The 27,811-nt window shown below is 46.2% G+C and overlaps 1 protein-coding gene across 8 annotated transcripts in view; it reads left to right on the forward strand.

The window, feature by feature from the left end:
* The window catches only part of LOC147009079 (uncharacterized), a 143,714-nt gene that overhangs the window by 104,964 nt on the left and 10,939 nt on the right, over positions 1 to 27,811 (forward strand). For 6 of the 8 annotated variants that reach the window (XM_085862706.1, XM_085862708.1, XM_085862707.1 and 3 more), the window contains one exon: positions 27,475 to 27,618. In XM_085862706.1, the coding sequence (XP_085718832.1) occupies positions 27,475 to 27,618 (144 nt within the window). Of the gene's footprint in view, positions 1 to 246; positions 614 to 4,879; positions 5,262 to 27,474; positions 27,619 to 27,811 lie in introns of those variants that run through there. The other 2 variants (XM_085862704.1, XM_085862703.1) reach the window with 2 other exon arrangements.

Below are 27,811 nucleotides of genomic sequence, written 5' to 3' on the forward strand. Positions count from 1 at the left end.
GCACAAGTCACCAGATGTGCCTAAATACATGAAGTGACGTCGGTGTTGTGTTTGAAATTGTTTGTTGTTGTTAATGATGGAAACAAATTGTTTTAAAATGGTGAGTACATGTAAAAACATGCACACGTCATGGACAGGGTGGCAGTGAAAAGGTCGGAGGTAAACAACATGGCAGAATGTGACAGGATGTGGAATGTGGGAAGGATACATCTTGGGAGGGGGGGTGGGGGGGGTGATGGAATGATGCTCGAGGGAAGAAGAAGAAGAAGAAGAAAGTACAGGAGAGAATCAATTGGTTTTGGTATCACAGGTTGAGGAGACATGCTCCCTCTTGGGATAAAAAGAGAGATGATTAAGGATGATAGAAGAGAGAAATGGAGAGATGAAGTATGGTGGAAGAAAGAAAAAAAAGAGATGAAGGATGGTAAAAGAGAGATGAAGGACGGTGGAAGAGAGAAAAAGAGAGATGAAGGATGGTGGAAGAGAGAAGAAGAGAGATGAAGGATGGTCGAAGAGAGTAAAAGAGAGATGAAGGATGGTCGAAGAGAGATGACCTTTTCACACAGATATGGACCCAGGATGGAGACGCACAACGTACGTTCATATAGTGAAGGTGAGCCTTTCCACAGTAATGTGTAACCATTGTGTTACATACATAGTCCACATTAAGTGTGTCCAGTTTATCTTGCAAATGAGGGGAAATAAAAGACTGACCCTCCACTACTGGAATCCAACAGCAAGAAGATAATCTAACCCAGCACAATTTATTGATGGGGTGTTCTGTCTTTATTAATAGAAATGTAACAAATGTTACATTGACATTCAAGTTGTTGGCATTACCACAGTAGTTATTTTTTTCTAATCAACTGAATATTAATTTTAGGTTGTGGTCAAGAAGTGCTATTCTTCCTTGTGTTATATATATATATATATATATATATATATATATATATATATATATATATATATATATATATATATATATATATATATATATATATATATATATATCGTAGGCTCTCGTGGTGATGATTATTAAACGACCTCTGACTGGCTCAAAGCCTTCTGTAACAAACGTGACTTTGGACCGCAATCGGAAAGCCAGATTGTTGTACAGCTTTTACGGCGATATGGACTTGCCACTAATGTTATCCTTTGTTACACATTTGTCATTTAAGTTGTTATGTTATCACAAAAATAACAACACCGTATTTTTAAAGGTTGTGCAGCTTGAGCATTTTTGTTTCTTTCATGACGAATTGACAGATAGCAGTTCTTGCATTTTCAAAATAGGACGGGGCTGATAAATCGGCCTCGTCATGTGGGGTGAGGGGGCTGATTTTTGCCCACGGGGCTTATTTTTTGAAATTGCTTCAAAATCTTGTGAATTAGTTTTTGTAAATTGTTTTAACATGTGGTCCAAATTGACCAATGTCTGTACAAACTGAACTGCCAAAGAATCTGACTAAACTGAGCCTAATCCTAACTATGTAATTTCAAAATGTACCTAAAACGGCCCTTCTTGGGGCCAAACACAAAGTTCTGAGAAAAAGAACTTCCTGCTCAAGCACAGTACTTTCCCACAATCCTTTTCATTAAAAAGTATTAAAACTATTTTTTTTTTGTGGATTATTACCTGTAATGACAAATGTTCTGACAATTTGCATGAATGATGTGCCGGTACAATACATTACATGTATGCCATTGAACTGGGACCATTCAAGTAATACGTACACAAGTCCAACCCATTTCTCCCCCTGGACTTGCCCACTGTGTTCAACATATACATGGGGATAAATCTTGACTTTTCACTGCCATTACCTTGTCATGTAGGTTGTACTTGAATGTCCACACCTGGATCCACCAGTCACATAGTAATAATGTCAAAATATTTATTCTCGTAACAAATTTAAAACTTTATTCGCTGCAAAGCTGAATGACCAAAAAAAAAAATCTGAACAGTTGCAAATTTAATGAGTTTATTGATGCATTTCTGTCTCAACAAAACTAATTTATCTGCAACTATCTCTCTGTCCAGTCCAATAACATAACAGATACATGTGTTCAGTACATTCTGCCAAATACTAATTAACTTTAGTAGGTTTAGTATTGATGTAAATCTTCAGGCAGAAACCCCCAAAAGTCACTATCATCAGACTCATCAGATAATTGTGAAAGAGATTCATCCCCTGAGCTACCTGAAGATAAGTCCAACACAACAGTATTCTCATCTGTGGAGATGGCTTCAACCATGTCATTGTCCGTTTCTCGCGTCCAAAAGGAGACCAATGGTGTTGAACAAAGGTGTTTTGTTTTGCCATACAGGTAATCTTAGCTTTTTTTTTTTTCTTTTCTTTTTTTCACAGCTTAATTTTACGGGGCCGATAAAAAGACCCCCTGAAAATCGACCACCGGGTTGATCACGGGGGTGAGGCCGATCGGCCCCGTCAAAATGCAAGCCCTGAGATAGCATCTATATATTAATACTGAAGGACCAATTTTGTGCTCCTCCTTGCGGTCGCGTCACGTTTTTCTCGGTACTGTGACCTGGACTGAAAGAAACTTCGTACCTGTAAGAGTGCATCACACATCGTGCCAACAGTCAAACTTCAACTCCGAAGCAGAATATACACTTTTCGTTTTACATTAGTTTACATGGCGACGTGTGACGTCACCGCTGAGAGGCGTCAGGACGTCATGACATCATCGGTCATTTGCTGACGTCATTACGTCTGTCGTCGACAGACCGTCACTGCTGAGAGGTGTAATTCCACTCCTCGAAAATAGCGTCTGCAAAATAGCTTCTGCACATGCTGACTACCTCAGAATGTGAATTTGACACAAAAAAATGTAACAAGAAACATTGTATCTTCTATATATTAATACTGAAGGACCAATTTTGTGCTCCTCCGAGCGGTCGCGTCATGTTTTTCTCAGTACTGTGACCTGGACTGAAAGAAACTTCGTACCTGTAAGAGTGCATCGCACATAGTGGCAATAGTCAACTTTCAACTCTGAAGCAGAATAAATACTTTTCGTTGAGACGGGGGAGAGGATTGAAGAGACGGGGGCAGGGAGTGAAGAGGCGGGGGGCAAGGTAAGCAAATCTTTGGGCGGGGGAAAGCAAGTTGAAGGCGGGAGAGGGGGGGGGGGATGAGTGGGTGGGGGCTGGGGTGAATTCAGCAGGGTTGAATGTGAGGGGGTGGACAGGGGGCGGGGGCCCGGGGGCAAGTGGGGCGGGGAATCAAGAGACGTGTGTGTGTGTGTGTGTGTGTGTGTGTGTGTGTGTGTGTGTGTGTGTGTGTGTGTGTGTGTGTGTGTGTGTGTGTGTGTGCGTGCGCGTGCGTGCGCGTGCGTGCGCGTGCGTGCGCGTGCGCGTGCGTGCGCGCGCGTGCGCGGAGTGAAGAGGCGGAGGCGGGGCTGGGGTAATTAAATTTTTGGGCGGGGGTAAGCAAATTGAAGGCGGGGGGATGGGGCAGGGGTGGGGGATGAGTAGGCGGGGGCAAGCACGCCCTGTTCAGTCCATGTCCCTCGAGTATAGGTGAACTGGTGAGGGTGGTTGAATGAACGGAATCCGTCTGTGACGGGGTTTCGGCTAGTAACGTTTGTTATTCTGTTTTCAACCCCCCAACATTCACATTAAAGTATATTTTTTGGCAAATTCAGGGTGTGGGATATCATAAGTAAAGTCTTTTTACACATATAATCTCAACCAGTCTCAATCAAAAACGTATGTGTTCATATAAAACTCTTGGTAAATCTATTTAGTTTTTAATATAACACGCAAGACAGATTTATTCCCATCACAGTGAATAAAATTTTATCTGCACGCTTTAATTTTAGGACAATAGCGGTTTTGCTATAAATAGTATATATGTACATTTATATACACCTAAAAACATGTTAGTGGTATTCTATGGATACTTTAGGAATTCTGTGATAGCTCCTGAAAATAAGACCCTTAAATGTAGCATATTACTGTGGAACAGCCCAGATAGCCATCGTGGCCCCCACCCCGACAAAGCAAACATTTTCAATAACGAATAGTCCCAAGTGGGACCGATGCTCGTCTCCCGGTGGAGGAATGTCGTAGTCTGGGTGCATTAGATTATAAAGTTGATTTTCAATATAATTTGATAGAAAATTATTATCACTAGCAGGCACTCCCACTCTACATTCAGTGGGCAATGTGCTGTGTGCAGCACAGTCGTGAAAGTGCATATTTTAATATTTGTCATTTTGAAGTATTTTATTAATCACAACATGTACTCCATATCATAAGAGAAAGGAAAATTATTTGTCATACCAGCTTACTACCTAAGGTGGTGATATTTCCTCTACATATCAATTTTGGAGTTTTGGTGACATCCACGTTTGCTCCATTATCGTAAGATTGAACGTGATATTCACGTAATTACATTTTCAGTTCATCATCTCACCACCTGGATGGAAATTGAAAAAAAGGGCTGCATTATTTTTTGGGATAGACATCATGAATTATCCATATCATGCTTGGTTACAAAACCATCCATTGAACTTCCTCGGAGTAGTGAGGGGGGAAAAAATCGAGAAAATGTGAATGGACCCCCAGACTTCCTGACTGACTGAAGGATATGGTTATGTCTTGAACAGCTCATCTCCAGGGCCAGGTTTACATTGGTGCCTCGGTGCCAGGCCCACAATCATCAGCCCATAGTGGTCATGATAGTTTTTTTTTGTAAGTGTACACATTATTTTCTGGACTGGACACATATGTTTCACAACTGGACACATATGTTTCAAAAAAGAATATGTATATAATTTAATGCTACTTAAAAATAAACATACTACCATTTCCTGGCGTGTGACATCACCATACTGTTAATGGCGTATGTTCCAGTTCCATGATGAAAAAACATTTGAGCAGCGCTCAGAAGTGCAGGCGTAAAGCAGACACGGAGGAAATGACGCAAAACTACCTCGTATGAGCATCTACTTCAGTTGCAGTGCTTCTGCTTCGACTTCAAATTAAGTAACTGCGCCTTCGACTCCCAGTGAGTGTGTAATTGATACTCCGGTGGGTCCAGTCTGCGCCGATGGCTCTGACGACGAATGTGCTCTTTCTGATGAGATCCTTTCACCGGACACAGAACAACATGCGGATAGCCGTGGACTGTTGATACATACACCCAAGATTACTGCAGGGACGAGGGCCCCAATGTCTCCCGGAAACGTGATGGGAAATGTGCATTGTCGTCAAGACAACATAAGGACAGAACAAGGTAATAAAACTTTTAATTTTTATTTTTTTATTTTTATTTTTTTGCATGTGCATTCAGTTTGTTTAAAGTGAACAATTTTTTGAACGTGGGTTGACTTTACCCTAAATGCCTGCAATAATAATAATAATAATAATGGCACGTAGAAGGGTTATGCAGCGAAGCCAAAGCTTGGAGTGCGGTTTTGCACCAGAGGTCCAGAGGCAGAGACCAAGTATTAACAGAGAAAATGCGGACCGACCATTGGAGAGAGAACAATCCCAACCTGCTAGGCCAAGCCAAATGCCACCTCCACAGACAGAAGGGAAAACAACAAGAATGATAAATAATAATAAGCAGTGAAGACTGGAGGAATAGCTGGCCAACAAAATAGAGGTGACAAGATTGATACCAATCAGGGAAAGACCACAACTCTTTAGAATAGAAAATGACAAACGGACAAAAATACTAGTAAAGAGAAGTAACAGAGCACTCAGTAGAATGGTATAACAATCACTCCCCTGGAAGGACATCAACACCTGAAGCTTTGCAATGGCACTGCTCATTCAAGAAAAAGTAACAGGAAAACAACAAACAGAAACACTTTTTGATGTAAATTACATACAGCGATATTCATTTACAAGCATATCAACAAACTCGTATCACGAGATCACAAGATAACTTGTTTCTACCTTTTACTCACACATCATACTCTAAGAATACAGTACGTTACTAAGAGCCACGTCTTTGGAATAGAAATGATGCAGCAGTAAACGCACAGTCATCTGTGGGACGGTTTACGTCGTCTTTTCAACCAAATTTGATCTCGTATTATTGAAAGTTTCTTTTCTTACTCATTGATTTGTTATTCACTCTTGTAAGTCTTCGCCTTATTGTTATTTCATTCTTTTTAACCGTTTATTCTTGTTATTGTTATTCACAGTATTCTTGACCATTTTTCCTTCATTCTTTGCCATTCGGTAGTTTTGGTCCAATTTATCGTTTGCCATTTATATTGTTAGTCCGTAGATATATCAGTACAAGCCTTGGCTTCTGAATATGCCTTCAGATTTGCTTCTGCATGTGTTGTTTTGATTGTATCCTTCTTAGTTCTCCAAGTTCAGGAAGTATTACTTTCGTATATTTTTGTTTCACTCTACTTATATTGGCAACTATGGAAATAAATGGTTTTTGAAATAAAATAAAACAATTTGAAATTGACTATGCGGCGCATAATTTGATAATGATGACATCATTGGTGAAGTGGTGTGGCAGCCATATTGGATGGAAAAACAAACATTATCTGATCAATGCAAAACTTTGTTGATATGATCGACTACCCAGTGTGACTTGGGTTTTAAATTTACATCGTCGGTCATCCAGTCGGGCAGCCATATTAGATTGAAAAAGCAAATCCTTGAAAAATCTTCTTCTCCGAAACCACTCAACTCCGAAGACCGATCAATGCGAATCTTCATATATACGATCGACTACCCATGCTAAATAAAGTTTGATAGCTAAAACATCATAGGTCGCATGGTCTGTCAGCTATATTCGATTAAAGCTTGAACCTTAAAAAAAAAAAACTCCGATCAAACCGCTGAACTAATTGATGCGAAACTTTAAAGAGCAGGTTGCGGGTCACCAAACATGTTCTGAAAATTTATCAATATGATTATATGTGCATTAAATAGTTCGATGCAAACTATTGTGGTTGCCTAACTATTGGGAAAATTAATGAAATTTAACTCCGAAGTTGTTATTTCTCGAGGCTGTTGAATAAAACAGCCGCGTTCCATATATGGATGGTGACGTCACGTTCTCCAAAACAAAGCGGAAGCTCACTCGCTCATTGAAGAAGTGTCCAGTTCAGTGGGCCGTTCTTTCACTTTTTTTGAGCTTGCAATTGTCTATATTATCCTTTTTATTTTGAATTATTGTAGAACAAAGTTATTTGGATATTTGTACATCATGCCTCGTACATGTGTCGTCATGTTTTGCGAAAATGGCTGGAAAACGGGTAATTGCTGTTATCACTCTCCACCCGGCCGAGTAAGATGACAGAGTCAGATGAGGATCCTCGAATTACACGTTTTATTTCCGAAGACCACACGCATGCGGAATGTGACTCAGTGACCCTTCAGTCAGGCGCCTCCGAATCACATTGAGATTATGATTCAAAACCATCATATATATATGTATATATATATATATGTATATATATATATATATATATATATATATATATATATGTATGTATATATATATGTATATATATATATATATATATATATATATATATATATATATATATATATATATATATATATATATATATATATATATATATATATATATATATATCACACAAAAGCAGAACTGGGTGTGGACTAAAAGTGTGTGCTAAGGGATAAAGAAATAAAGAAATAAATGTGGCAGTGGGCTTCTTTCCCCCCTCCCTAGGGGCCCTAGGGGAAGTTGAATCGGTCAATTCTCAGATATGCAATCCAACAGTTTCCAAGCCGCCTACACAACTCTCAGATATGCAACTCTTGCAAACTAACGACTTTCCAAGCCTCCTACACTCCTACACTGGCACCTGCTGATAACAAAGGCAAAACTCTAGTGATGACTAAGAATAGGAATGTGTGGGCAGCATACACTGAAGGAACAGTTCCACAGTTCCCTCCATGGGCACGCTAAGGGAACGCTACCACAGAAAAACAGGAAGGGCGATAAAGGCTGTCAAAAAACCAGTTGGGCGCTGTCCAAAAACAGTTGGGTGCTGCCCAAAAACAGTTGGGTAACATGGAACTTTTAAAGCAAGGTTTGAATCCTGACAGCTGATTAATATGCAACTATTGACTATTGATTAAATATTCAACTATGGCTCAAATATGACGACCTAGCATATCATCATAACAGTTCACTCCTTGGTCATATTTGACCATACCCAGCCATACCTGATACCAACCGAGTGGACCCCTATTTGGTTCCTGTAGCAGCTACCCCTAGGCCCCCGCGCCTGCCAAATGGGATTTATGAATGCCATGGATAGCCATCAACATTCTCCAAATGAGAAGTCCCCAACTGCCGGTGGTTCAGGTTAGCTTCCGTTACCTTTTGTCTTCCCTCTTTTGTCCTGCCTACTGCCACATGTCTCCACTTAAGCTGTAGTATGTAAATTCTATGCTAAGTCCACACCATATTAAAATGCAATACTGTTTTATGTTAGCAGCAGTTGTCATACTATCGTTTAAGCAATTCTACATAAGCAAGTAGCAAAAGTAGCACTCAAGGCACGGGTGTAAGCTTGTCCAGCGCAGGAGTCACATCTTGCACTGGAAGGCAAAACAACACGCACTCTCTCCTGGGTTAGTTATCTGTTTCAACAAAGAGGAATGGTTGTCGACCTTGGCCTTGGTCCACGTGTATGACGCCTACCTGGGGTTCCCCCTGAAGGCCCTGGTCGTCCCCCTCCCCATTACTGGCCGAGTCGTCCTCAACAGAGAGTTCGCTGTTAATTATTATAATGGCCTGGGTGAGGGGTGATGCTGCGCAGCATTTCTTCAGACAAATGGTAATGAGAAGTTTGATTAGAAACACCCCAGAAATTACCACTACGATGATTAAAAGCACTGACCCTATTAGGCGCTACAACCAACCTCCCCAGCCCTGGAAGATCGACTTCCACCATACGTAAACTTCCTCACGTTCCACTCGATTGCTAGTGAGAACTTCAACCACCTTTTTAATTCAGGCCACCGCACGATTAGTTATGTCCTTCGGGTCCGGAATCCAGACGCAACATTCTCCTTCAATCATTCCGCATACCCCTCCTTGTTCCGCTAGAAGCATGTCTAGAGCTACTCTGTTCTGCATTGCCATAGCGCGCATTGATACTAACATATCTGTTAATTCTGTATAGTAAGCCATGGTTACATTACCTAAATATTCCAAAAGTTGCGAAAGCTCATCTAGCCTAATGCTATTAATAGTAGTACCAGCATGTGGCATGAAAAGGCCAATAGCCTTTTCCCACCAGGTGCCTTTGATAACCCCCAAGCGCGTTGATACAACGGCCCATCCCTCTGGATCCCTCGTTTCTGACTCGCTGCGGCGGTACCGTGGTTGTGAGGTGGTGTGGTGAAAAGTGGTTTTAATCCTGCTGTCCGGAAATACTGAAGCTAAATAACAACTCCCTTCCCACCCTTTTGGTAGGTAGGGGTAAGCCTTGTCCCCGCAGACTAAGTGAATGCCTTTTGGCGGGATCATTCCTTTGTCATGATGTAAGGCTGCTTTTATTGTGAATGTTACTTGCTCCTCTACCTGGGTGTCCGGGTCAGCCGATTTCGGGAGGGGAAGTTGAATCTCGCACTCTGACTTCCCCATGCTGTTTGCTCCCTGTCCTGTAAAACAGACCGCTCCCCTGGTGTTTTCTACCCATAGGGGAGATGGCACCACCATTACATTGGCACTCAGATTTTTCCCTGCATAGACCCGTTGTGTATAACCATGGGCTGAGGTCTTAGCTTCGAGTCCTTCTACTGGTCCGGTTACATGATTGAAGATGGTTAATGGTAGCACGAAAAGAGGAAGTCCGGTCATGAGGCCAGATGGTGGTTTAAGGCACACCCAGCACTCACTCCGGTTCTCAATGTTTGCTATCTCTGTGGTTAGGGCTACAAAGGTATTCGGGGGCCTTGTTCGCGGCCCCTGTCTGCGTACATCAAAGTGTATCCAAATACTCCATGCTGTGTGGTTGCTCCATAGAACGTGGCAAACGTATGCCAACTGGCATATTTCAGGCAGGCATTATCTGGTACTTGTGGAATTCTAGTTGTCAGACTCGCGTGCTGGCCCCATTCATATCCTTGTCTGTTGTCGGACCCCTTTTGTCCTCTCTGTTTCTTTACTTGTTGAGCTACCAAGAGATCCCACCCCGCTATCATGTAGTACCATATGATGGCCTTAAGTTCCTGTGTCGTTCTACCAGGTCACTAGACCCATCTGCTAGGATGCATGGTATTTCTATGAGTTGTTGAAGTCGGAGCAGTGGTGCCTTTCGGTCTATTGGGTGTGGAATCGTTGACGAAAAAGGTTGGGTGCGGTTAACTGAAAAGACTCTTACTGTGTCTAACTCCTTGTTATGGGTTGTCCCAAAATTTGCATATTTACTTGCTGTCTCCTTTCCTCTAGGTACTTCTCTCCTGCTTCGTTGTATCCATGTTGTTAAATCACTCCCGTTTCCCCTTTCATGGTCGAGGTGTAGGAGGCGTGTATGGTTCCCAGGGTCTGAGGCTGTCAGTTTGTTGTCTAGTGACAGGCCGCCCCCGCAAAGGAGTAGCGTCAGCACCAGGAGTTGCATGTTGTGTCGTCAAAGGTCCTGTCGCTGTCTCTGGTATTACAATGTTCCTGTCGTCTAAACCTGCCTGTTCCACGTTCGGCAGGGTGTCCAGCTCAGGTTCCGGTTCCGCGTCTGGCGGGGTGTTTGGCTCTAGCTCCGGTATCCCAGGGTCTCCGTTGTCTATGTCTTCCGGTCCCAGGTCTGGCAGTGCGTCTGGCTCTGCCCGCAGTGGGCCTTCCCGCACTATCTCACCCTGTCCTGCCGGGCCGGCTCAGTCTTGGTTTGGTGGCGGTGGAGTGGGTCCCTGTAGAGATATCACGTCTTCCACCTCGTCGTCGTCTTCACTATCACTTCACTTCACAAAAGACTGAATCAGACACTGCCGGAACCTCTGCTGGGGTTACCTCCTCCGGTTCCCTAGTTTCGGCGGCCTCCTTGTGTGCTCGTTTACAGTGTGAGTGGTGTATCCATGCACTCTTACCTCTCACTTTGACGGCCGAGAGCGTGGTCAAAAGCACAGTGTTGGGTCCGGTCCACTTGGGTTGCAGGGCGTTTTTCTGCAGGAACTCTTTCACCCAAACTCGTTCAGTGGGTTGGAAATCATGTAACGGGTCTCCAGCAGGTATCGGCATCGCTTCTTGTACCTGCGAGTGAAAAGTCCTAATGGTAGCAGTGAGTGTCCTGCAATATTTCATCATTCCATCAGTCATACATGACAAATCCCAATCTCCCATATCTGGTGGAGCCGAGGCCGGTAACTGCATAGGACGTTCCGTTATTATTTCGTGGGGCGAGAGCCCCCTCGTGGCAATATTTGTTGCTCGCATTTTCATGAGTGCTATCGGCAGTACGTCCGGCCAGGGCATTGACTGGTCCTCGCAGAGTTTGGAAAGCGTCCGCTTTAGAGTTTGGTTCTCCCTTTCCACTGCCCCTGCTGACTGAGGGTGGTACGGACAGTGTAGTTTCTGGTTAATACCTAAGCCTTCGGCTACCTTTGCCATCACTTTTGCCGTGAAAGACCCTCCTTGGTCCGAGGATAGTAGTGTTGGAATCCCAAATCGCGGAATTACTTCCTGTAAAAGCAGTTTGGCCACCGTATCAGCTTCCTGGTTGGTAGTGGCAAAGGCCTCTACCACTTAGAGAACATATCCACAATTACCAACACATATTGGTGATGCTTGTATGCCGGCATTTTTATAAAATCCATCTGTAGGTGTTGAAACGGTCCAGACGGGGGTGGGTGTGCTCCCCGTTTCTTGGCGGCATACTTCCTATTATGTCTACCACAGGTCGCACAATTGCTAACCACCTCTGTTGCTGCTGTCGTTACGCCTGGGGCATTCCAGGTTTGACGAATAATTTCCGTCACTCCTTTTATTCCCATATGGCCCTGCACATGTGCAGTGAAGACTCGCCACGGTAGCAATATCCGGGGTACAAATGGTCTATTTCGCTCATCCACCCATACTCCATGTGTGTTTTGCTTTGCACCCTCCTTCACCCTCCATGATTCCTGTTCTTCCATAGTTGCAGAGATCTGTAGGTCCTTCAGCTGTTCTTGCGTTTGTGGGCCGTCTACCATTTGCTCCACGTAAAGTTCGGTTGTTGGTTGTGGGTTCGCCTCCTCCTCATCGAGCACTGCTTTTGCTGCTAAATCTGCTCTTTCATTGCCTTTTGACACTTCATCTGTCCCTCCTGTGTGAGCCTTGCATTTTATCACTGCAATCTGCTGCGGCTCTTGTGCTGCTCGTATTAGCCGTTTGATCAGGTCCCCGTGTCGAATAACCTTCCCGGAGGACGTCTTAAAGCCCCGCAAGGCCCAAATGGCGGCGGAGTCATGTAAGATGCCCCAGGCATATCTGGAATCTGTGTATATGTTCAATGTCTTACCCGCACCCAGCTCACATCCGCATATTAGCGCTTCCAGCTCAGCTTGTTGGGCTGAAAATCCCTTTGGTAGCAATTGTTTCCTCAAGGTGGCGCTTGTGGTGCATACTGCAAAGCTAGCGATCGTTTTCCCCCATCGGTTCTTCCTCGCCGCTCTATCTACGAACAGTTCCAATTCCGCATTCTCGATCGGGGCTTCCTGTAGATCGCGCCTAGCCTTTGTCTCTTCCACCAGCACTCGTTCACACACATGTGCCTCTCCCTCATCGCCCGTTGGCATTAGGGAGGCTGGGTTCAGTGGCAAACATCTTTCGATCGTTATATTAGTTGCCTGCAAAAGTACCAAATCATGTTGAACTGCTCGTGCCGCGGATATATGTTGTGTCTTGTTTTGCCATGTCAGCGCCGCCACTTCATGCGGCACTTTCACGGTCAGCGGAGAACCCAAAACCAGCGTCGCTGTTGCGGTTACTGCGTATTGCGTTGCTGCTACTGCCCGTAAGCACCCGGGATATGCGGCGGCGACCGGGTCCAAATGACTACTGTAGTACGCAATCGGCCTATTCTTCCCTCCGTGTTCTTGCGTCAGCACTGCTTGGGCGAACCCTCCTCTTTCCTGAACGAATAAGGTGAAGTGGAGATCATAGTTCGGTAGCCCCAATGCTGGTGCTTTTGATAAGGCCTGCTTCAATGTTTCAAAGTCTTTGTTCGCACCATTCGTCCAGGAGATCTTATCCCCCTCTGCCTCCTTTACCATGTCGTACAGTGATCGCGCCCGATCCGCATAATCAGGTATCCACTGCCGGCAGTACCCCGTCATCCCGAGGAGCCGCCGTAATTGTCGCAATGTTGTGGGTTTTGGGTGCTCTAGGATTGTTTCCACCCGTTCAGCTCCGAGGCTTCTCTGCCCCTGCTCCAGGATATGTCCCAAATACGTCACTCTTGGCTGCGAGAACTGCAATTTGTCTGCTGACTCTGTGGCCCTTTCGGGCGAGAGCTGTTAACAGCGCTACAGTGTCCGTTTCACATTTCGTTTGATTGTCCGAGCATACCAATAGATCGTCCACATATTGTATCATTACTGATCCTTCCGGGAGCTCTATGTCCTCCAAGTCCTCCTTCAAAGCCTGCGAGAAGAGCGTTGGACTATCACAGAACCTTTGTGGAAGTACAGTCCAGGTGTATTGTTGTCCGTCGTAGCTAAAGGCAAACAAGTGTTGCGACTCCTTGGCTAGCGGTATGCTAAAGAACGCCGAGCACAAATCTACCACGGAAAAGTGCATTGCAGTGGACGGCACCCCTGACAGTATCGTAACAGGGTGTGGCACCACGGGAAAGGACGCTTTCACGCACTTATTCACTGCCTGCAGATCTTGTACGAACCTCCATTTGTTTCCCCCGGGCTTCTACACCGGCAGGATTGGTGTGTTACATTGGCTTTTAGTAGGTATTATCACCCCTTGGTCGCGTAACGATGCTATCACCGGAGCGATCCCCTCTATTGCCTCTTTGCACAACGGGTATTGAGCCACTCGAGGCAGGGGTATCCCCTCCTTTATCTGGATGGACACGGGCGTCGCAGCTAGCACTCTGCCCACATCATTCGGATGTCGTGTCCATAGTTCGACAGGTACTTCCTGTAATCTTTCCTCCGCTCTCGTTTCTCTGTTGGCCTGGCGGCAGGGCCTTTCGCTGTTCATCTCATGTCTTTCTAGCATACATGTCAAAATCTGATCAGGCAAGCATACCTTCCATCCATCCCCCCGTCGACTGGCCTGTAAAGTGCTCTGGGTTTCACTATCCCTTTCTAGTGGTTCCGGGGCACATCTCCATCTGGTCATCATTCTTCCCAATTCTCCGGCACTATGTCCTTTACTGACCGCCATTGAGACGTGCGGAGTAAGTCCTCTGTGCTTCATTAGCTCATGTTCCTTGGCGGTTAGTTCCACCTCCATTGCCGCTCCCTCTTTTCCGATCCACAAAGCGGTTGTCATTAAAGTGCGTGTGTCGGCGTACTCTTCATGTACTCTATCCGAGTAATCAAAGTCCTGCCCTGTTTCGTCATAATAGACCGTACAGTGCAAAGGCAGTTCCACTTCTTTCAACTCAATGTCGTTGCTATGCAACCATTCCTCTACATCCCGCAATCTTTTCTCACTTTCCCAATCTCTAGTCTTTTTATCTCTCCCCTCTTGTGACACAATTCGCAACCAATAAACTACCGGTCCGAGTTCAGTCATCATCATGAGGGTTATTACTTCCTCTTGCAATGCAAGCGGAGCATCTATGAAGACCGTCCTGCTTGCACGTTATCGTACATCCCATTCTGCACAACAAATCTCTTCCTAACAAATTCATCGGGGTGTGTTTAGCTACCAAAAATGCATGTTCTCCCTGCAGGGCACCTACTTCAATTCGTAATTTGTCCGAAATCGGGATATCCTCTCTCCATCCCGAAACCCCCACCACACTCACTGACTCGCCTGAGAGTGGCAGGTTCTTTATCTCTCCTTGTTTTAGTGTTGACCGGGTGGCCCCTGTGTCTACCAGGAATGTTACTTGTCTCCCCTCTACGTTTAAGGTCGTGGTCAATTCCCTTACGTTCCGCGTTTCTCTTTGCGGAGCCACCACGGTGTCCTCATGTCAATAGTTTCTTTCCGCTACTTCCCCTCGCCTCTCATATTCTCTAGGGGGCGCCATTGGTCTCTCCTGCTGTTGCGGTGGCCGTGAGCCCCAGCCTTGTTGTTTAGGCGGTGCCTTGCACTCCCGGCTCCAATGCCCGTATTTACCGCAGTTAAAGCATTCTCCCTGTCTTTGCGGCTCATTTCCTCGGTTCCAAGGCCTCCGCTGGTCCCGTTCAGCTTCATACCAGAGTTCCCAATCTGGATTGTTCCAGTGAGGCCTTCCTTCCCTCTCTTCGTATTTACGGCTCTTCAATTCGAGGTTTCTTACAACCAGAGCTTTGGCATCTTTCTTTCCCCTCCGTTCCTCTTCTCTTAGAATCTGCCAGGCTTGTCTCGCCCTTTCAAACACGGCATCCACTCCAGCCGTCATCCACCCTGGCATGTCCGCCTTCACCTCTCGCCTTACTTCGTCGCACAGTCCATCTACAAACATAGTGTTCAGGAAATGGAGGGGCGTCTGTGCTATATTATTAAATCCCGAGTGCAGTTCGATCTGCTCATACAGTCGTGCTTTGTACTCTGCAGGTGATTCCTTGGGATTCTGTGTAACATCCTGTATTGCCTGTCAATCCATTACCCTTGGGGCCATCTCCGCCGCAAGTTCTTCCATCAGGGTTTGTATCCTACCCCTGTACACTGTCTGTGCTTCTCGGTCGGCTCCCTCTGGGTAATATCGGTTTAAAGTGGTATCTTCCTCTCCTTCTCGTTTGATGCCCCATTCTGCCGAACGCGAGCTCCAAACCGCGCTAGGCAGCACAACAGTGTAGATAAACCCTATGTCCGTCCTGGTTGCCCCCTGCATTTTTATCTGGTCGTGAAATATCTGAATTGTCCTTCTTGGGTTTTTCTTTATGCGTTCTTCCATGCTAGCTTTTACTCCTCTAATGTCTTGTGGGGTCCATGATCTCCAAACCAAACCTCCCCTTGCTGCTTGCATCATGGGGAACTGGTGAATGTCGGTCCCTCCTCTTGCTCCGTCCACCCCAAGGACGGGGTAAATTCCTTTTGTCATCCCAAGTCGTGTTGTCGTCTTTCGGTCCACGTCGTCGTTGATTTCTGCTATCTGAGCTAACGCTTGCTTCAACTTCTCATGTCTCCTCACTCTGTATCTTGACCTCCGTCAGCTGCGCTAGCGCTTGTTCCAGTTCCTTCTGCTTGTTCTCTCCCTGTGTCTTAACTTCCGTTAGCTGGTCTAGCGCTTGCTTTAGTTTCCCTTGTCGTTCCTCGTCTTGCATTTTTCGTTGGTTCACAGTCCCTTCTAGTCCGAATCGCCTATGTTCTGTCTCGACTTGCGACTCCATTAGCCACGCGGCCAACGCTTTCCAGTGTTGTCCACTTTGTTTCGGGCCTCCTGCTTTGCCCTCTGTCAGCGCATTACTCACTGTGTTCAATATTGTTGCGTTTGAGGGGGGGGGGGGTATGCATTCAAAGGGTAATTAGGATGTTTAATTAGGTATGCCATGCTGTTCGAGTTTACCAGGATCTCGATGTAATAAGTAGCAATTCAGTGGTGATAAGTTGTCTAGTAAATGTTCATTTCTTCAAGGGGGAAATGATAAATGTCACGTAATTAGATAGGGACACGGGATAGGGTAAGTGTGTCTGCGTAAACCCCTTTTGGTATTCTCTGAAGACTGGCCGTGACGTAACAGGACAGTGCAGCGGATGGCTCCGCCCCGTGATCACGATTGGCGGAAGGCGATGGCGGTGGGCCAATAAACGGCTCGATTGGGAGTGACGAGGACGAAGGATAAAAAGGTTCTGTTCGGGGTCGAAAAGGAAGAGGAAGAAGATTACAACCAAAAGATCGTGTTTTTTTGGTGTGGTTCCCTGTGGCGGCAGAGAGCGTCCTTGTTGTTGTGCTGAGTCGACCGTGTTCTTGATCGTGTCTTGGAGCCTTGCTGAGCCTGGTGCCTCACCTTGGTTGGCTCTGGGGTTCTGCTGACTCGGAGTACGGGGTCGAACGGCGGGCGGACCTGCCTCCCTCTCCTGCTCGCGGCTTGGCGCCGGAGCTGGTTCCCTGGCGGCTGTGAGCGGACTTGGGCCAAGACCAGGAGGTCGACAGCACCACGGTTTCTCCTGCCCCCCTGACGAGAGCAAGGCCAGCTCGTCCGACGCCGATCCAGGGACAGTTGCGTCCACACCACGGTCCAGCCTGACCACCAGAAATAGCTACGTTTTGTGTGTGTGTATGTGTGTGTGTATGTGTGTGTGTGTGTGTGTGTGTGTGTGTGTGTGTGTGTGTGTGTGTGTGTGTGTGTGTGTGTGTGTGTGTGTGTGTGTGTGTGTGTGCTTGGCGCCTTAGAGGGATTGAGAACTGTATATTCATTGGAATTGTCTGTGTTTTTCCCCACGCCCGATCCCACACCATCCCGTCGAATCGCCCCGGATCCCTCTTCTTGCCGAGTCTTGTTATTTCTGGTGATAATAAAAACAAATAAACATCATCAACTCAGTGAAAAGTGACTCGTGCCACCTTCCTCGTCCCGTTTGCGGTAGAGCGATTAGAACCGCCGTGTTTGGGTTATAAATAAATAAACCGCCTCCATCGTTTCGGCTCATTCTACGTTGGCGGGACTGTTCAAGTCCCGTGGACGTCACATTGGTGTCAGGGTGTTGGATGTTCGAACCCCTCTAAATTATATACCAGGATTAAAATCTCGCCACGAATTGTAATATAAAATTATTACAGAAAAGCGCGCGAGCGCGGGAAAATTTTGGCGGGATTTTTCAAATTTAAATTAATTGGCGGCAAACGGGACTTCTGCACCATGGCGGATGTGCAGATGTTTGAGGAGGAAGGCCACGTGTCTGGCAGAGAGTCGGGGGAAGAGGGGAGAGATGGGGGTAGGGTTGGAACCTCCCCCATTCCGAGCGTGGACCGTGCTTCATCGCCCGTAACGGAAACCGGTGCGATGACGATCCAGACACTGTTGGAACGTTTAATAGGGGACATGACGGTACAAATGGCAAATCAATTCGTGACACAGAGGGCAGAAATGACGGCACAAATGGAAAATCAATTCGTGACACAGAGGGCAGAAATGACGGCACAAATGGAAAATCAATTCGTGACACAGAGGGCAGAAATGACGGCACAAATGGAAAATCAATTCGTGACACAGAGGGCAGAAATGACAGATCAATTGGGGGTAATGGGGGTACAGTTGGGTGCACGGATTGATTTAATGAGGGATGAATTGGGGGAAAAGATGGAGAAAATGAAAACTGAGATGCAGGAGTGTGTAGATGTTAAATTGGGAGAAATACAAAGTAAATTCGAGGATAGATTGGAGGAAACAAAGGTAGAAATTACATTGGAGGGGGAAAATATACGAAAAAAATTGGTAGATAAAATTGATGCAACGAACATTCGGGTTGATAAAGTGGATGAAAGCCTGAAACGTCATCGTGCCTGTGTGAATGCTCGTATGCAGCTGCAAGTTGAAGAGTGGGGAGAGCTGAGGAAGCAAGGGATGAATTTGGCGGAGGAGGTAAAAGGATTGGAGGCTCGTTTGGACGAACAAGATAAAATTATGAGCCAAGATGAAGTCTTGGATAAAGGCCTGGTAGAGCCGTCTTTTGTAAGTAGAGTGTCCGGGTTGGTTGAGGAGCAGCTACAAACTCGCGACGGAGTCTTGGAGGAGGTTGTGCGGGCCCAGAAGATCCTGCGGGAAGAGGTGAATCGGTCCATTCAACGTTTGGAACAGGAGGCAAAATTGACCCATGAGACCCTCACCACAAAACATCTTTGGCCACAGTGGGCTCCGAAATTGGATACGCAGCCACAAGGGTGTTTGATCCCTGGGCTGGATTCGGACAAGGAAGAAACTGAGAAGCGGGCCACCGTAAAAGTGATCCCCCTGGTAAATTTCGACGGGTCAGGGAGCGTTGAAGCTTTTCTGACGCAATTTGAGTGCATTTCCCGACTAAACGGGTGGAATGAGCGGGAACGTACAGGGAATTTGGTGGCAACGTTGCGGGGACCAGCCGCAGATGTGTTAAACGTGATCATGGAGGGGATGTTGACCAGCTCCCACATTTGCGAGGCGTTGAGCCGTCGGTTTGGGTTCGCGGCAAACTGTGATCTGGTGCGGGCCCAGCTCCAGCACCGCAGATTAAAGCCGGGTGAGACAGTGCAGGAGCTGGCACAGGACATTTACCAATCAGTCAGGATCGCGTATCGGGACCTTACAGTGGAGGCATGGGACAGACTGGCACTAGAGAAATTTTTAGCTGCTCTTCCTGACCCTGAGGTCCGAGCGCTAGTGGAGTTACAGGATCCACCCACCGTTCACCGAGTGGCCGAGTGCGCGGCCAGGCTGGCCTCGTGGAGTCGGCCGGGTCGGGTTCCCGAGAGGCCATCGGTGACGATCCGACAGGCGGAGATTCAGGATCAGGGAGGGGGGCTGGGAGAAATTGGCATTACCCAAATGTTTCAGGAAATTTGCCAGAAACTGTTAAGTTTGATAAGGGGTAATTCGGTAGTTGATGCGCCAAAGCGGCGGGGTCCAGCCCAGCCAAAAGAGCAATTCGGTTATGGCCGAGGGGGTCCGGAACCGGAAGAGACATTACACCGATACCCACGGGGGCCTTTTATGGGGAGTTGTTTCTGGTGCGGGCGAAGAGGACACATGCAACGATATTGCCGGTACCCGGCGATGGAGGGACCCTCCAATAGACTTTTAGACTCGGAGAGGGTGAATCCTCCTGCTGAACCGCCAGGTCTATCCGAGATGCCCTTTCATAGGTTGGGTCCGGAGATCACTGTCGGGGGTCGGGGAGACTAGATTGGGCTGAGCATATACGGCCATGCTCGGCTGCTGAGATTGTGGCGAAGTGCCCTCCTTTGGTGGAAAAAAATGAATTGTGGGAAAATTGGCATGTGTTTGTAAGTTCTGCTGGGTTTTAGAGTGACAAGCGGGCACGAGTGGCTGTCCAATGGCTGGTGCGTGGATCGGGTGAGAAGTGCTGTGTGAGTTTGTTTTCAGTGAAGAAGTGAAATGTATGGTGCACACATTGTTTTTTTATTGGGCATGGTGTGGTAACAGGGAAGGTCATGGTCGGTGAAGTGTTAGAAATGCAGGTGTCACATGTAAGGACGATGGGGTGGGGGAGTCATGTGGGTTTTGTGGGTGGGGATGATGTGCTTGTCCACAGGGATTGCTGAAGTTCACGGTGAGCGGGAATTGCGACCCCCTTCAAGGCGATTCACCACCTGGTGGCTCATGGTGACAGTGTCTGGAGGCAACTGGGAGAGGGTCTGGTTGGGCGACCAAGGCGGGTAGGACCTTGGCGACCCAGGAAGGCCAGAGGAGCCAGTGAGACCCCTTCCAGAGTGTTGTACGGGATTAGAGCTGATGGCTACCAGGGGGGAGGGAATCAAAGGGAGCGGGGCGGAGAAACGTCCGGGTTGGACTAAAGCTTACCTGTGGGCATGGTTGCACCTGAGATGCCCCCATCATCTTGTGGTAACCCACCCCACGGCCACGACGGGATTCAGCCTGCATGATTAAAATGAGGACCATGACCTAGAAATGTGATGATGACCATGGTGTGAGTGTTGTGAAGATGTGTGAGTCCCACTCGATCCCGCACAACTTGACAGGTGCAGCAAGGGCATGATGTCCGCATAATTTTGGGGCAAGCAAATTTGAAAATTGGCTCCCCAGGTAACGCTGGGTCTATTAGCATCCACTGGGGAGGCGGTCAAGTGTAAATATCCTGTGAATAGTGTCGTTAAGGCTTAGAGTAGGAATGTAAAGTATAAGTGTTGTGTTTTTGTGGAACCTTTTGTTTCCCCTCCCCAGATCACTGGAAGAGTGCTGGGCAAGAGCGATGATCTAGAAGATGGAGTGCAACTTCGCTCAGTGCTCTCATGAAATAAAATAAAAAATAAAAAAATAAAAAAAAAACGAATGATTGTTTAGGTGAGGATAAGGCCATAAGGGGGTAGTACATTAAGCAGGATAGGTAAGTTAGCTGCGACTCGCTGCCCATTGCCCTCCTACTTTATTTTGTTAGGTTAATTAGGTGTGAGTCAGTAAGTGTTAAGGCTGGTACGGTAGCGCCTGTGATATACCTTGCAGGAGCTGCGGTACAGAGGAGGGGGCAGTGTTGCGTTTCAGGGGGGGGGTATGCATTCAAAGGGTAATTAGGATGTTTAATTAGGTATGCCATGCTGTTCGAGTTTACCAGGATCTCGATGTAATAAGTAGCAATTCAGTGGTGATAAGTTGTCTAGTAAATGTTCATTTCTTCAAGGGAGAAATGATAAATGTCACGTAATTGGATAGGGACACGGGATAGGGTAAGTGTGTCTGCGTAAACCCCTTTTGGTATTCTCTGAAGACTGGCCGTGACGTCACAGGACAGTGCAGCGGATGGCTCCGCCCCGTGATCATGATTGGCGGAAGGCGATGGCGGTGGGCCAATAAAGGGCTCAATTGGGAGTGACGAGGACGAAGGATAAAAAGGTTCTGTTCGGGGTCGAAAAGGAAGAGGAAGAAGATTACAACCAAAAAGATCGTGTTTTTTTGGTGTGGTTCCCTGTGGCGGCAGAGAGCGTCCTTGTTGTTGTGCTGAGTCGATCGTGTTCTTGATCGTGTCTTGGAGCCTTGCTGAGCCTCGTGCCTCACCTTGGTTGGCTCTGGGGTTCTGCTGACTCAGAGTACGGGGTCGAACGGCGGGCGGACCAGCCTCCCTCTCCTGCTCGCGGCTTGGCGCCGGAGCTGGTTCCCTGGCGGCTGTGAGCGGACTTGGGCCAAGACCAGGAGATCGACAGCACCACGGTTTCTCCTGCCCCCCCCCCCCCCCCCTGAGGAGAGCAAGGCCAGCTCGTCCGACGCCGATCCAGGGACAGTTGCGTCCACACCACGGTCCAGCCTGACCACCAGAAATAGCTACGTTGTGTGTGTGTGTATGTGTGTGTGTGTGTGTGTGTGTGTGTGTGTGTGTGTGTGTGTGTGTGTGTGTGTGTGTGTGTGTGTGTGTGTGTGTGTGTGTGTGTGTGTGTGTGTGTGTGTGTGTGTGTGTGTGTGTGTGTGTGTGTGTGTGTGTGTGTGTGTGTGTGTGTGTGTGCGCTTGGCGCCTTAGAGGGATTGAGAACTGTATATTCATTGGAATTTTCTGTGTTTTTCCCCACGCCCGATCCCACACCATCCCGTCGAATCGCCCCGGATCCCTCTTCTTGCCGAGTCTTGTTATTTCTGGTGATAATAAAAACAAATAAACATCATCAACTCAGTGAAAAGTGACTCGTGCCACCTTCCTCGTCCCGTTTGCGGTAGAGCGATTAGAACCGCCATGTTTGGGTTATAAATAAATAAACCGCCTCCATCGTTTCGGCTCATTCTACGTTGGCGGGACTGTTCAAGTCCCGTGGACGTCACAATATCTTTCGATCTAAGGATCCAGTCAGCGGAAAGGGATCTTTTCTCCCGGCGGTCCACTTCACCCAGTCCTGTATTCCCTTTACGTTATCGATTCCATATTTGTCACTGATAACTTTCAATGTTGTTCCTTTTGGTATCTTCTCGTTCTTTGAAGATTTATTCCCCATCTTTTGTTCTTATCTTATCAACCGCCTAATAGCTGCAAATCGTTTCTCCTTTTACGTCGGGACCGAAATCCCTTTCAAACAACTGCCTTAAGCCTCAAATCCCAATGAAGGCCTCTAACCTTCCCTCTCTATGGTACAGGATTCCAACCTGTTCCCTCCTTATTTCACATGGATACCTTTATCCTCTACCCTTCCAGGTTCCACAAACACTGCCTGCCAGCCCCCCCCCCCTTTGTGCTCTTCAGACAAACCGCATTCGAATCACCTCATATGTGTTTACCGTTACAGTTCTTGATTCGAGCAGATCTTGGAGCTGCGTCCGGCGGGGCGCTGCCCACCAAGTGTACAGCACTCGCCTAACTGGGGCTCCCTATTTTAGGTGCCCTACGTGCGATCGTCACATACCTTTGAGCTGAACCCTCGCGATCGCTGTACACCAAGCGGAGTCCCACTGTCCACACCGCCAGCATCAGTCGAATCGCATCCTCGTCGCCAATTGTTATGACTCTCCACCCGGCCGAGTAAGATGACAGAGTCAGATGAGGATCCTCGAATTACACGTTTTATTTCCGAAGGCCACACGCATGCGGAATGTGACTCAGTGACCCTTCAGTCAGGCGCCTCCGAATCACATTGAGATTATGCTTCAAAACCATCATATATATATATATATATATATATATATATATATATATATATATATATATATATATATATATATATATATATATATATAATCACACAAAAGCAGAACTGGATGTGGACTAAAAGTGTGTGCTAAGGGATAAAGAAATAAATGTGGCATTGGGCTTCTTTCCCCCCTCCCTAGGGGCCCGAGGGGAAGTTGAATCGGTCAATTCTCAGATATGCAACCCAACAGTTTCCAAGCCGCCTGCACAACTCTCAGATATGCAATTCTTGCAAACTAACGACTTTCCAAGCCTCCTACACTCCTACACTAGCACCTGCTGATAACAAAGGCAAAACTCTAGTGATGACTAAGAATAGGAATGTGTGGGCAGCATACACTGAAGGAACAGTTTCACAGTTCCCTCCAAGGGCACGCTAAGGACACGCCACCACAGGAAGGGTGATAAAGGCTGTCCAAAAACCAGTTGGGCGCTGTCCAAAAACAGTTGGGCGCTGTCCAAAAACAGTTGGGTAACATGGAACTTTTAAAGCAAGGTTTGAATCCTGACAGCTGATTAATACACAACTATTGACTATTGATGAAATATTCAACTATGGCTTAAATATGACCACCTACCATATCATCATAACAATCGCTCCTACCGATTCCCAAAGGAATCAAACCTTCGCCGGGAGTGGATAACATTTGTACAAACAAAACGGGCGAATTTTCCCCCAAAGAAAATGGGTAAAGAGGACCCTTTGGATAGACTTGTCATTTGTGGTGACCATTTCACAGCCGAGGATTACGAAGGCAACGCAATGAGTAAGCTCGGTTTCAAAACAACTGCTGAAGCGTGACTCTGTGCCCACTATTCAGCCTTCTCCTCCTCAGCTGGCTCCTGCTTCATCTTCTCACACTGTCACCTACGATTATTCGCAATTTAGTTTTAATGGCCAATTATTCAATTAGCGCCAACGTATTTTGCCATTTCGCAATGTCATCGCAAGGAAAAACACAAAGAAAAGAAAAGAGAAAAAGAAAAAAAACGTACGTGCAAAAAAAATAAAAATAAAAACACTTTCAAACAACTACACAGTCTGTTCCTTCGCTCTCGTAAACGACAACTGGATTGGGGCATTGTGTTTATCTATAAATGCGCATAAGAAATCGAGAAATTATTAGAATACACAAAGTCCATACTTTGTGACCCGTAATGGAGAACGCGGCTGAGAATCTCTTCGCCATCGGCCACGCCTACGCAGCAACGTGTCCTGTCATTGGTTGGTAAATAAATGGCCATAACTTGGGAAGCACTTGTCCGATTAATATCAAATCTTGAAAAAGGCACATCCACAGGGCCCCAGCAATATACCTGGCAAGTTTCAATTAGATCGGACCAGCGGTCACAGACACACACACACACACACACACACACACACACACACACACACACACACACACACACACACACACACACACACACACACACACACACACTGATTGCTGGAATTATAGATATATATGCCACAACAGTCTCTTGAAAGTTGGGGTTTGTTCTGACTGTTCACTTTCGCTGGGGTCAAGCTCTGCTGTCAGAAAGACTTCAATGCCAAGGCTACGGTGTATAATATATTTGGGTCCATTATTGATTCATTCTATTTCTGACTCTTGAGTGACTAGAGGGTTGGTGGTGGTCGTATGGCAGCTTAGCTGCCGGGGTAGCTATAATTTCTTGAAGCGCGACTATGTCGCTGATGCAGTGCCCCTCTACCAGTACACACATTGGAACTGCTGCTCATTTCGCCGACCTCGGAAGGATGACATGCTGAGTCAACCCCCTGGTGTATTAATTCAGTGGCCGACGGGGCTTGAACTCAGGACCCGAGGATCCCAAGGCTCCACCCTAACCAATGAGCCAACACCAGGCTACGAAAGGGTTAAAAAAAAAATTATATCAAGTCACAGACGAATCAAACTTGACATTATTTTATGCATTGAACAAGAAAATGAAAATCTACAAACCAATCTGTCGGGTGGAGTCTGTCAGTGTGAACTGCCGGACAGTCAGTCCTGCCACTTGTACACGAAATAGGCCGTTTTCTGGCACTTGCAAGTGGCTCAAATTTATATGGCTCAGGGACAGAAACTCCATAGTATAAATTCCCATCATCCTCCGACTCGTCCTTGGCAATATCGGAATGAAAACACTCAATTTCATCGCCGCTGAAATCACTCTGATTCGCATCTCGCCATTGTTTACACGCTGATTCCGAATGTTCACGAAGTTTTCGGAGAACATGACGTCATAGCATCTTCGGTAACTTCCGGACTGTTTTTTGATCACTGACAAAAGTTTTGACTTAAACGTTAATTTCAGCATATTTTGAGTTTCAAATGTAAGAAAATAAATACCCAACGATTATTAATGTGCTTACAACCTTCGAATCACGCGAAGTCATCAGCGACCCAAAACCTGCTCTTTAAGTATACTATCGAATACCCATGGTGATAAAAGTTTCATAACGGAAACATCATCCGTTAAGTGCTTTCGGAGAAGGAGGTTTTTAAAGGTTTCCCTTCAATTCAACATGGCTGCCAAACCATGTGAATGAACTATCACGTTATACTTATCCAACATTATTCCTTGTGGCTCGCAGTTTTGTAAGCGCCTACATAGAAATCACTTCGTGGCAGTTTTGGGATTGACGCGACATAAGAAATATCGTTTGATTAAAATGACCTAATAGGATGGCATTGTCATTGGAACGGGCTGTATGTGATGGCTTCGTCATTTGGAAGGGGCGGCGTGAGATGGCATTGTCATTGGAACAGTCATTGTTCTTTACCTCTCATAACTGCTCACAGTTATAAGAGGTAGATCGAGCTATGTTTACCTGAACCACCAAAGTTGGACAGAGGTTATGTTTTCAATCCTGTTTGTTTGTTGGTCTCGGTCTGTCTGTCTGTTTGTGAGCAGGATGCAAAAGGTGATGGACGGAGTCAAACAAAACTTGGTGGACAGGTTGGGTGTGTCACAAGGACCAATCGATTAGATTTTGGTGAAGATCCAAATCCGGATACTCAAATTTTTAAGTGATTCTTCACCATTGAGAGATCGGGCCAAAAAGGATATAGAGCACGATATCTGAAAAAGTTATGGACTGATTCAGCCAAAACCTGGTGGACAGGTTGAGTGTGTCACAAGTACCAATCGATTAGATTTCAGTGAAGATCCGGATCCAAGAAGTTTTTCTTTTGTTTTAGTGATGCCACAGATTGGATGAGTTGGATCAGTGACAAGAACCAGGTGATTACATTTTGATTAATGTCCCGATTCAGATCTGGCTTACCAGTTGGATACAAAACGTAAACTGTTCAGCCTATTGAGGTATGCCCTCTACCAGGTGCCGTTCTCGTTAATCATGCAACATGTGTGGAATTGGGGGAGGTGTCCATAACTTAGTGAATCAATATTTTCAGTGTAATTTAATATGTCCTTCCCATGTGAATAAATACCAGTTAATCTCTGGGTTTACAGATAGAATGCCTTTGTTTAAAAGCCCCCCCCCCGTACGTGTGTGCTGCTGCACCCCCGTGGGAGGGGAGTTTTGGCCCGTTGCATCCTGTGATTGGCTTGTCCTAATTCGGGGTGGGGGCATCGTGAAGTGCGACCATTGTCTCATCACAATGGTCAGGCATTTGAAAATGCTGTGAGAGCGTTCTGCTGGAGAGAGGTGGAGCAAATTAATAAAATCGTTTTGTGCTTGTGCTCAAAGGAGAGGCGGCGAGAGAGATGGACAGTGAGACATTTGTGTTGTGTGTGTGTTCACTGATGGCCTGGCGTCTCACTTTTGACATCATGGACACCCTTGTGCTATATTCCTGCTCTCTGGTCTCCTGGTGAACTCTTGGTCCCTTCCGTGCTCTCATTCCACCATTCAACAGTTTCATTGTGGCTGAGGTGTCAGGTCTCCCGTGCATGTCCATTCCCCTCTTTCCTTTTCCCCATTGTATTTTGATACCATCACATTTGAGTGATTGCTGTGAATTTAACTGATTGCTTTTCTCAATTTTCATCCCTCATCTTGGGTAGATATCGTGTCATGACACTTTACGATTTGCAGATGAAGCTCATCTCGTGAAGACAGAAAATTCCCAAAGAAACTTTCTTCAGACTACCCAGGATGTTTTTGGCAATGAGAGCATAAAACAGGAACCTTGTGATTCTCCTTCCAAAGACCCTAGCGACGATGCTCAACTGATCAAAGGTAATCAGACGCAAGCACAGAACACTCTGCACTCCTCGATGCTTTATGAATCCAAACAAGATAATATTTTTATCTACCCAATTAATTTAGACTATTCATCACTAAAGTTTGGATTTGTGATCTAACTTTAAGGCATGCTTCAGTTATTAATTTTGGTTCTGGAGTTTTAAACCAAAAAGTTCTTATTTTTATA

This window comes from Eptatretus burgeri, chromosome 17, assembly GCF_056783735.1.
Source record: "Eptatretus burgeri isolate ZD-2024b chromosome 17, Ebu_testis_v1, whole genome shotgun sequence".
NCBI classification, from domain to species: Eukaryota; Metazoa; Chordata; class Myxini; order Myxiniformes; family Myxinidae; genus Eptatretus; species Eptatretus burgeri.